Genomic DNA, 12,051 nt, shown 5'->3' with positions numbered 1-12,051 from the left:
CTGTGTTTTTGGTCCCTTTTAAACGCTTTGTAAAATGCCTTTTTTCACTGAATATTTTTTTTAATTGATCTATTAAACCATTTTGGCCATTTTGTTTTAGATTTAGATTTGTCTACTTTTGGGATGTAATGTTTTGCGCCTACATACAGTACTACATTTTTAAAAAACATCCATCCTTTTTCTGTGGATGTTTTCTCTATTTTACTCCAGTCTACTTCTGTTAGTCTCTGTTTCATACCTTCATATTTTTTTTTTAATTGTAAACCTTAGCTTTAGTCATTACTTTTTGGGTTTAAAAATCACTTCAGATGTTTGCCAATGGCTCTCTAGCCTCTGTTTTAGTTATTCGTTCTTAGTTATTTGAGAAGACTAAATCAAGGCATGCCTCCCCTCTAGTCGGTGCCTTGACACATTGTGTTAAGAAGCAGTCATCTGTCATTTCCACCATTTCAATTTTGCCCGTCGTGCTCCCCACCGGGTTTTCCCATTTTATATGGGGAAAATTGAAATCCCCCATTAGTATGGCTTCTCCTTTGCTACACGCATTTCTAATGTCATTGTATAACAGATTATTTTGCTCGCTGTCTGAATTTGGCAGTCTATAGCATGCTCCTATTATTATGCCCTTTGAATCTTTGTCCATTATTCAGCTTTGTTTTCTTTGTCCAGATTTAACACCTGGGCTTCAAGACTATTATTTATGTATAGCGCTACCCCTCCGCCTCTTCTATCCTGTACAATGTGTACCCTGTAATATTATTATTATTATTATTTATTTCTTAGCAGACGCCCTTATCCAGGGTGACTTACAATCGCAAGCAAATACAAATACATTCAAGTGTTACAATATAAGTCATACAATAAGAACAAGAAATACAATAATTCTCAAGTGTGACAAACCACAATTCAATAATACAGCAGATAATAGTGAAAGTTACATCAGGATATGATTAAATAGTGATAGTTACATCAGGATATGATTAAGATTATATTCTTTTCCATCACTCTCAGACAACCAAGTGTCTTGTAACACCTATCACATCGTAGTTACTTGTTAGTGCAGTAGCTTCAAGTTCTAACATTTTGTTTCTGAGACTTCTAGCATTTAGATAAATACATTTAATAGCTGTCTTAGTTGTTGCCTTTGTTTTGATGTGGTCTCCCTTTTGTTTTTTTGTTTTCTCCCCCTTCCTTTCTAGTTTAAATGCTTCTGGACCTCCTCAATGATCCTTTCTCCGAGTAGATTGGTTCCCTTTTTGTTTAAGTGAAGTCTGTCCCGCCTATATAGATAGTCCTTGTTGTAGAATGTGCTCCAGTGTTCAAGAAAGATGAAGCCTTCCTGTGTGCACCATGATTTCAGCCATGCATTTTGATTTTGTATTTTCAGCTGTCCATATGGTCCTTTGCAAGGTGCAGGCAGTATCCCAGAAAATACCACAGTTTTGGTCTTGTCTTTTAATTTCCTTCCTAGCTCTCTAAATTTGTTTTGCAGGGATCTTGTCCTGTCTCTTCCAATGTTGTTTGTACCGATGTGGACGACTACTACCAGGTCATCTTCTGTTCGTTCTTGGAGCCTGTCCACGTTCTCAGTGATTGCGTGACAGAGGCTCCTGGAAGGCAGCACACTGTTGTAGTAAGGGGGTCCAAACTGCGAACTGAACTTGCTGTGTTTCTCAATATGGAGTCCCCAACAATCATGACCTCCCTTCTTTTTGCTGCCTGGACAGCACTGTTTATAGGGTCTTGGATGTTGTTCCTTTCGTTCTCTTGATGTTGGTTTTGATCATCTAAATTTTGAAGTGGCTCAAATTTGTTGGATGTTTGGATTTCTGGTGGTTGTGTTTGACGAAGTTTCTTTTTTTCCCTGCTTCTGCTTATCTGAACCCAGCTGTTTCGACCCTCTTCTATCTCCCTGGTGGCTTTCAGTCTGCTAGGGGTGCAGACTTCCATGAATTGTGGGTGTGCCAGCTCCTCAAGCTCCTGTTGCTGTCTCATTTCCTGCATCTCCATTTCTAGCACACTTACTAGTTTAAGCAAGTCCTGGATTTTGGGGCTCTTTAAACACACTTAGTTGAGCTCTGTTGGGTTTTCTCGGATTTCCCACATCATGCAGTTGTCACAGATTACTGGCTTGAAAACCATGTTATTTTTTTGTTTTCTTTGGAAGTTTAGTTTAGCTTCTGTAGGTGTCAACGTTCTTTCAAACTGCTTCTAACTGCTCTGTACTTTTCCTCTTGTACTTCTCCCACGCTGTCGCATCCACACGCTGTCGCAGGAAGAACTGCCTGGCTTTATTGTGTTCTGTTTGCTGCTGGCTCCGCCCCTCCACCGTGTCTCAGAACGACGGCGAATTTGAATCAGCTGTTCTGAGTTTCAGCTTGTTATCAGAAAAAGACAGGCAGCAGTTAGACTTTAAGCTGCAGTGTTTTCTGGTTAAAGATTTAAAGATGTAATATCGTCTTACAATTAAAGATGTAATTTCTCCTTACTGCTTCTAACTGCTCTGTACTTTTCCACTTGTACTTCTCCACGCTGTCGCATCCACAGTTTTTTGTAAAAACTGTTGCTAGTAAAAAAATATATAATAAATTGCTGAGCAGTTTACATATGCATCCTACTCCTTGCCCATGCTGCGGTCGATTTTTTTTTAATATATCATTTTTTTTTTTTCACAAATGTATGCGACTTTAACTGATGAGTAACACATTGGGTTATCTAACACTGTAAACAAATACGATTTTGTGAGTGAACTACAGTTTGTCTTGTTCGTAGTGTTTTGTGCAGTAGTACAGCATTGACAGCGTACCATTTTCTTGCTTTAAACGGGTACGCGTACCACATTCTGGCCCTACACTGGTATTAATGAGAAGGAGCAAATCTCATGCACATTCTGCTACTTCTCCTCTCTTGTGCAATGGATGATATCTTGATCAAATATTTACTTCCAATAAAGCTGCCACCCTCGAATAAAAGCTGCAGCTCTTTCAGGCAATTTAAAACAAATGCTGCAGCGTTAATTTGAGGATATATGGTATATGTTATAACCTGACGGATGTTTTCTGGTGACTTTTCTGTAGTTTTCCTATATTCCCGGTTCACTTGAAATACATGTCAGTGCTTGTCAGGATGCGAGTGGTGCGATAAGGATAACAATGTCCACAGAGGTTGTATTTACAATAATTGTTCTGGTTTATTTAAAATAAACGATCCCCTCTACCAGCAATGATATCTGGGATTAAACAATGGGCTTGCAGTCCCAAACAATAATAATACAATAAACAATAAGTACAGTTCCAGGGTGCAAGTGCCCGTGCTCCGTGGTGCTGTAACAGGCTGAAGTGATGTGGTAGTGCAGGTGCGCTGGGTGGTAGTGCTCGCTCTGTGGCTTCACCTCCTGAATCCGTCTCCGTCTGCTCATACAAAAGCAACAGCAAAACAGTAGCGCTCCGGTCTGCTAACGTGTCAATGTAAAGGGCCATACTCACGTAGCTGTGTCCCCATTGTACTGCTAAACACCCCATGATCAGTAGGCGACCATGCCTTACCCAATTGGCGTGCAGTCCACAGCTGATCACAAAGAGTTGTTCAGCTGTTCTTACAGCTACGCTCTTTCACCAAGACGACTGACTTCCATCCAGTTGGCCCGTCCCTGTGAAGGCGTACCACCAACCTTACGTAGTCGAGATTTACAGTTTAGATTAATTCTCTCCTGTTCACAGTGCTGTTTCACAATTACAAGACCGCTTCAGGTAACTTGGTGGCTGGAAGTAATTTGATACTTTTATTTCTGGATTGAAACTAAGATGTTCAACCTGATAGGTTGGGTCTTTCCAATACAGGAAAACAAAAACACCAAAAACTGTTCATAATGAAAAACCTGCAAATGTTAAATTATGATACTAGCTCTTTGGAAAATGTAGCACAACAAAATTTATCACACCATGTACATGTAGAGTCTGCCACTGTCTGTTCTTTATAGTAAACCAAGGCTTACGCACGCAAACCATGGTAGCATGATGAGAAATGATCTACCTGAGATTCTATTTTATTGCAGAATTAATGGATGTGACTTAGTATTAACAGAAGAAACCGTGTTGTGCTGTGCATCTGAACATATTGCAATATAAATCACCACTGAAATCAATTAGGGAACCCTTCAAAATGGTTAAAAAGTTTTAATGGTGTGGATATTCAATTCCTCACCTGTGTTTTTTGTTTTGTTTTTCAGTGTATGACCTTTCCTCAGCTTCACAAGGAATCTTTGGAGAATCTGTGCGAAATGTTGCTGAGGACCCCGGCTTCCTCCAAATTAATGCTGTTGACCGGTGTCCCAGTCAGCTTTCTTCTATTTACACTGAAGGATAGTAATAGGAGGCCATTTACTACTCCGATCCTGATCCAACACCTGGACTAACAGGTTTTCATACAGAAGAGAGAACTTTGATTCGCACACCATAAAGATTATGAACACCTGCCAGTATGCACTAAATTGGAATCGTGCGATTTGTAATTTAAGTGAATAGAAAAAGGTTGCTGTCTATATAATGCTTTTCTTGAGATTACTAAAAGGTAATACAATGATGGCATCAATTGTGTCTTCTTAAAATTCCACAATAATTCTTCTGTTGAATATCTGTCTTTGTGGTGCTTTCAAAAGGGAAGATATTTTTTATTATTAAAATAGAGATTGGCAGAGGGTCCCCGAGTGGCTCATCCAGTTAAAGCATTGCCACTGGGAGCGCAGGATGAGTCATACAGCTTGGACAGCGCCGGTTCACGTCCAGGCTGTGCAAAGAGGCTGAACTTTGCTGGAGACCCCGAGTGGGGCGTCACATTGGCTCTGATGCTCCCGGTGTGGGCGATGGGAAATCGGCAGGGACTCCTCCTCATTGTGCAACAGCGAACCCTACTGGCTAGAGAAAAAAACATAATTGGACATTCCAAACTGGGGGAAAATAAATACAAATAATAATCCAGATGACACAAAGAGGTTACAGGTTACACTATAGACAACATTTTAAAGACAAATGTGGCTTTCAATATTAATATTATCTTCACTTGCAGTACAAAAAAAGTGAAAACACAAACATCTCACATGCTCAGTATTATTATTATTTGTTTATTTAGCAGACGCCTTTATCCGGTACACTGTAATCAGTACAGTGTAATCAAGTGCCTTATTACAGACATAAACTATTATAACCAACATACACATGCTAGATTGCCCTATACAACGCATTTACATAATTCAAGTTACAATACAGTTTCTTGTGCATGTGTTATTCATTTAAGGACAACTTTAACATATTTAATATGTAGAGATATTTACTGTAGTACTCTGTATGGCACGTCTGTATAGGGTGCATTGAGTGTACAAGGACATAACCGCAGGTCGAGGATTTATAACTATTGTTTGAAGTTGAAATCTTTATTTAAGCATTTTACCACCGCATGACATTCAATTATTTATATAACCTAAGAAAAAACATTGAGTGCAGTGTTAAAATACAGATTTCAGGAAATCATAAACTTTCAGCAGTTTAAGAATGCGTGTATTGTCAGTTTGTGGAACAGCATAGTCAAATCCCAATCACTTACAAATACATATAGAATAAATTATATTGTACTAAAGATGACTTATAAAATGTTTTTTGTGCATTTATAAGGGTTATACTTACCGTCATTTCTGATGCAAATCACTGAAAAATCATCCTCCGATAAGCCTTTGCAGTTCCCATTCTGAATCATATAAATAAAAAAATCATGCAAATTAAAAAAAAAAAAAAATGTTGGGCTACTAACAGCCTTTGATACAGGTACCCATGCCCAACTTCTATACAGTAAATACTGTCAACAAAAGTTGTAGCAAAAACATTTATTGTCCAGCCTCTGCTTGTATGGCTAAACAGAAAAACATCTTATTAAGTATTTGTTTCACATTAACAGTAACCTCCTACACTGCCTCATTCACTCCTGGAAGCTCTACAGGCCACTCCAATCACTTCTATTTTTCATAGCTTAGGTAATCATTTATTATAAAGTACCTTTAAAAAATGCTTGTAAAAAGCAATTTATACTGTACTTTGTACAAAGCACTTTTCAAAGGTCAAAATGTTTTTTCACCTAATATATTTAGTGACTTTACATTTTAATTAAGATTTTGACTACAGATATAAGGCTTATCTATGGGTAGTTTTTATAGTAGCACACCCACTGAATATTGTGCTTTATATATTTCCCCAAAAGATTCAGGCATGGTAATAGTTAATATTAATTTGTATAGTACCGTAAAATTAGGTAGCATTGGACAATTTGACAACATTTTTGTAATAACTTTGATGTAATTAATCTTTTGAAACTAAATGTGTGATATATTTACAGGTATACCTGGGGGCTACATAATAGTGTATAAACATAAATCATATCACGTGACTAAAGGTCTTACTTTCTTTATTGAAAATCTGTCCAATATTCCAGAGCTTCGTGCAGACTTTGGACACACTTACAAAAACTTGAAATAAACACTTAATAATTTCAACATTAGACAAAAAAACCTACCAGTGCAGTTAAACTCCACAGAAAAATAAAAAATCTTGCAGTTGTTGCCAAAAAACGATTTACATAAAACTTGAAAATAGATCAAATAAGCACTGAAAAAAACTAACAAAAAAACAACCAGAAGTCCTACTTAAGATCCTTAGCATTACATTACAGCACATACACACTTAATCCTAAGTGGTGTAATATGAAGCCATTTGCAGCTACACGATTCTTTCTTTGTCAGGGTAATTAGTACATATATTTAGGAAAAGTCAGGAAAGCACAGCTCCGTATCTTAAACACACGCATAGCAATTTAAATCTAAATTCCACAAACGGTCAAAATGACCGCCTTGGTCGTTCTAGTGTTAAATGTCTACATACCTCTGAAGAAGAGACTTTGAAAGTGTAACTTCAAGAATGAGGCGTTATTTACAAATCAGAGGAGTCAACAAGTAGACGGTACCAATACTATATGCAAGTTTTTGATGCTTCGTTCCATTTCTGATGGCAAAATTAAATCTTAATTCACACAGAACAACCATCTTGAAGCTGAAACACAAGAACATAAGAAAGTTTACAAATGAGAGAAGGCCATTCGGCCCATCTTGCTTGTTTGGTTGTTAGTAGCTTATTGATCCCAGAACCTCATCAAGCAGTTTCTTGAAGGATCCCAGGGTGTCAGCTTCAACAACACTCCCTTTCTCAATAATCTGTTTGTGCAGCGCTGGGTAGCAGGGCTGCTGGTCAGCACAGTGTCCACACCGGCCGACACCACGTCCATCCAGCAACAGAAAGCAAGAACAGTTGGAGTTGGTTTCAGACAATTCTCTGTGTAAAAAAGTGCCTCCTATTTTCTGTTCTGAATGCCCCTTTATCTAATCTCCATTTGTGACCCCTGGTCCTTGTTTCTTTTTTCAGGTCGAAAAAGTCCCTTGGGTCAACATTGTCAATACATTTTAGAATTTTGAATGCTTGAATCAGATCGCTGCATTGTTCAAGACTGAATAGATTCAATTCTTTGAGCCTGTCTGCATATGACATGCCTTTTAAATCCAGAATAATTCTGGTCGCACTTCTTTGCACTCTATCTAGAGCAGCAATATCCTTTTTGTAGCGAGGTGACCAGGACTGAACACAGTATTCTAGATGAGGTCTTGCTAATGCATTGTAAAGTTTTAACATTACTTCCCTTGATTTAAATTCAACACTTTTCACTATATATATGAGCATCTTGTTGGCCTTTTTTTATAGCTTCCCCACATTGTCTAGATGACATTTCTGAGTCAACATAAACTCCTAGGTCTTTTTCATAGTTCCCTTCTTCAATTTCAGTATCTCCCATATTATATTTATAATGCACATTTTTATTGCCTGCATGCAGTACCTTACACTTTTCTCTGTTAAATGTAATTTGCCATGTGTCTGCCCAGTTCTAGATCATTTTGAATGACCTTTGCTGCTGCAACAGTGTTTGCCACTCCTCCTATTTTTGTGTGGTCTGCAAATTTAACAAGTTTGCTTACTATACCAGAATCTAAGTTATTAATGTAGCTGATCCCTGTGGTACTCCACTGGTTACCTCGCTCCATTCTGAGGTTTCTCCTCTAATCAGTACTTTCTGTTTTCTAGAAGTTAACCACTCCCTAATCCATTTACATGCTTTTCCTTGAATCCCTACTGCGTTCAGTTTGAGAATTAATCTTTTATGCAGGATTTTGTCAAAAGCTTTCTGGAAATCTAAATAAACCATGTCGTATGCTTTGCAATTATCCATTGTCGATGTTGCATCCTCAAAAAAGACAAGCAGGTTAGTTAGAAACAATCTTCCTTTCCTAAAACCATGCTGACTGTCTCCCAGGATACTGTTACCATATAGGTAATTTTCCATTTTTGATCTTATTATAGTTTCCATAAGTTTACATATAATAGAAGTCAGGCTTATTGGTCTGTAGTTACCTGGTTCGGTTTGTCTCCCTTTTTGTGGATCAGTATTATGTTTGCAATTTTCCAGTCTGTCGGTACAACCCTTGTGTCAAGAGACTGTTGCATGATCTTGGTTAACGGATTGTAAATAACTTCTTTCATTTATTTGAGTACTATTGGGAGGATCTCATCCGGCCCAGGGGATTTGTTTATTTTAAGAGCTCCTGGTCTCTTTAACACTTCTGCCTCTGTTATGCCAAAGTTATTTAAAACTGGATAGGAACAGGTCAACATGTGGCGCATGTTGCCCGTATCCTCCTTTGTAAAAACTTGTGAAAAGTAATCATTTAATATATTTGCTATTTTTTCTCTTCATCTATGATTTTGCCATTTGTATCTCTTAGACATTTATAACCTCATCTTTGAATGTTCTCTTTCTGTTATAATATTGGAAAAACATTTTGGAATTGGTTTTAGCCCCCTTAGCAATGCTCATTTCTATCTCTCTCTTGGCCTTTTTAACTTCCTTGACTTGTATTTGCAGTTCCAAGTACTCTTTCTGTGTATTTTGTTTTTGGTCCCTTTTAAACGCTCTGTAAAATGCCTTTTTTTCTCTGAATATTTTGGCCATTTTGTTTTAGATTTAGATTTGTCTACTTTTGGGATGTAATTGTTTTGCACCTCTGTACTACATTTTAAAAAACAGCCATCCTTTTTCCGTGGATGTTTTCTCTATTTTATTCCAATCTACTTCTGTTAGTCTCTGTTTCATTCCTTCATAGTTTGGCTTCCTAAAATGTAAACCTTAGCTTTAGTCATTACTTTTGGGGTTTTAAAAAGCACTTCAAATGAGACCATGTTGTGGTCTGAGTTTGCCAATGGTTCTCTGACCTTATTTGAGTTATTCTGTCTTCGTTATTTGAAAAGACTAAATCAAGGCATGCCTCCCCTCCAGTCAGTGCCTTGACAAATTGCGTAAGGAAGCAGTAATTTGTCATTTCTAGTATTTCAATTTCGTCTGTCGTGCTCCCTACCGGGTTCTCCCATTTTATATGGGGGAAGTTGAAATCCCCCATTAATATGGCTTCTCCTTTGCTGCAGGCATTTCTAATAAGTGCAGTCTGTCCCACCTATATAGATAGTCCTTGTTGTTAAATGTGGTCCAGTGTTCAAGGAAGGTGAAGCTTTCCTGTGTGCACCACATTTTCAGCTATGCGTTTAGATTAATTATTTCCAGCTGTCCGTATACTCCTTTGCAAGGTGCCGGCAGTATCCCAGAAGTTTTGGTCTTGTCTTTTAATTTCCTTCCTAGCTCTCTGAATTTGTTTAGAAGGATTTTGGCCTGTCTCTTCCAATGTTGTTTGTACCATCTCCTGTTTATGTTCGTTCGCTGTGTTTCTCAGTATGGAGTCCCCAACAATCATGACCTCCCTTCTTTTTGCTGTCTGGCCAGCACTGTTTATAGGGTCCTGGATGTTGTTCCTTTTGTTCTCTTTATGTTGGTTTTGATCATCTAAATTTTGAAGTGTCGCAAATTTGTTTGATGTTTTGATTTCTGGTGGTTATGTTTGATGAAGTTTCTTTTTTCCCTGCCTCTGCCTACCTGAACCCAGCTGTTTTGACCCTCTTCTATCTCCCTGGTGGCTTTCAGTCTGTTAGGGGTGCAGACTTCCAAGAATTATGGGTGTGCCAGCTCCTCAAGCTCCTGTTGCTGTCTCATTTCCTGCAGCTCCATTTCTAGCATACTTACTAGTTTAAGCAAGTCCTGGATCATGCAGCACTTTACACAGTCTTGAATAAAGACGACTACGTTGTGATCTGATTCAAGCATTCAAAATCCTAAAAGGTTTAGACAATGTCGACCCAAGGGACTTTTTTGACCTGAAAAAAGAAACAAGGGCCAGGTGTCACAAATGGAGATTAGATCATGGGGCATTCAGAACAGAAAATAGGAGGCACTTTTTTACACAGAGAATTGTGAGGGTATGGACCAACTCCTCAGTAATGTTGTTGAAGCTGACACCCTGGGATCCTTCAAGAAGCTGCTTGATGAGATTCTGGGATCAATAAGCTACTAACAACCAAACGAGCAAGATGAGCTGAATGGCCTCCTCTCGTTTGTAAACTTTCTTATGTTCTTATGTTCTTATATATTATTTAAAAAAAAAATCCTGTCCTTAATGTTTTTCAGAAATGCTGCAAATATGACTTTTGAAATTAGAAGCAGAGAACATGCTTCAAAGTCTTTTTTAATTACATTTTTTGGCCATTTTTCTGGGACTGGAATTGATTACTGGTGTCTGTGAAATAGCTGTCATATAAAAAGCAGCACCTGGATTGAATATGTTTATGATTGTAATTCTGATGGGAGTTCCCATGAATAAATCAAATAAAATGTCAAGAATTTGAACAGCAAGTTTTTGTTGGTGCTGAATTATTGTCATTTTCACTTTTCTTCTAAAACAAACATTTAAAAATGTTATAAAAGTACTTCTTCAATGACTTGAGAAAAGCTGTACCTCAGTTTGTTTATTAATGCAAATCATATGAATAGTTTACATAATGTACAGTCTTCGTGACTTTTGCTTTATCCTCATGTTAAAATAAATCTGTTAACTTATGTGTTTAAGGCTGAGGACATATGAATAATGTAACAAAGCAATTGTGATTGCATTTAAAAAGAGATGTTGTAAAAGTCACAGTTGGCTCTCAAACTATTTAACAATAACCAAAGTTAACTTTTAAACAGAAATGATTGCTGGGAAGAAGGGACCTCTTTCTGTCTTGGTGTGCGATTGTAAAAAATATATTGGGACAGATCTAAGCTTTACCTCATCCAATAGGCATTTAACAGAGAAACCATTATTAACAGCCATTTATTAGAAAGGACACCTTACAGTACAAAAAAGTGAAAACACAAACATCTCACATGCTAAGTTTTTGTTGTACCACAGGTGTTGCAAGATCCCTACTAATCTTTTCTTTTTAGTTTTCTTCTTATTTTTTTTACCTCAGATGAGGAAACCTAACATGAGGGCTCACAAATAAAGTCAGTATGTACTGGTGCCATTCCACAAAGTTATTTAATTCCACATCCATTGAAACTGCAGTAGTTTGGTGTAATATACATTCCCAAGGCACAGCTTAAGCAGGTAAGGAGCTTCACTGAGCCACACTGGTTCCAGTTGTTAATCATACAAATTGTACCCAAGAATGTCAAGAATAAAGACTGGGGTCATAAGTGTATATATAACATCTGTATATCTTGTTATTATCTCGCTTGGAACACACCATTGTACTTTCTGGGAACAAGCCTTTTCCTTCACTTTCTTTATCTGTGCAGAAGTCTTAGACGTGTTGCATTTTTCTACTCTGATGCATTATGAGCATCAACAATTTATTCAAAGCCTCCACTAGTGTTTTCTACTATTATAACAACCTTGACTTGCATAAAGAAGGAAAAACATTGAGTGAAACAGCTAGAAGACCCAGGACTAGAAGACCCAAAAAGCTGTCTAACAAGGATGAGCAATACTTGAATATAATATTCTTAAGGAATAGAAAGAAGACAAGTGTTGAATTGACA

At 37.6% G+C, this 12,051-nt stretch overlaps 1 protein-coding gene across 1 annotated transcript in view; it reads left to right on the top strand.

Annotated features, from left to right (window-relative positions):
- glis3 (GLIS family zinc finger 3) overlaps positions 1–10,874 on the top strand; it is a 287,369-nt gene extending 276,495 nt beyond the window's left edge. The window contains exon 11 of the mRNA XM_059026109.1: positions 4,229–10,874. Coding sequence (XP_058882092.1) covers positions 4,229–4,365 — 137 coding nt within the window. The 3' untranslated portion in view covers positions 4,366–10,874. The remainder of the gene's footprint in view (positions 1–4,228) is intronic.
- The last annotated feature ends 1,177 nt before the right edge of the window (positions 10,875–12,051 follow it).

This window comes from Acipenser ruthenus, chromosome 1, assembly GCF_902713425.1.
Source record: "Acipenser ruthenus chromosome 1, fAciRut3.2 maternal haplotype, whole genome shotgun sequence".
Lineage (NCBI taxonomy): Eukaryota > Metazoa > Chordata > Actinopteri > Acipenseriformes > Acipenseridae > Acipenser > Acipenser ruthenus.
The sequence above is the reverse complement of the archived record's forward strand: the minus strand, read 5'-3'. Positions and strand labels throughout refer to the sequence as shown.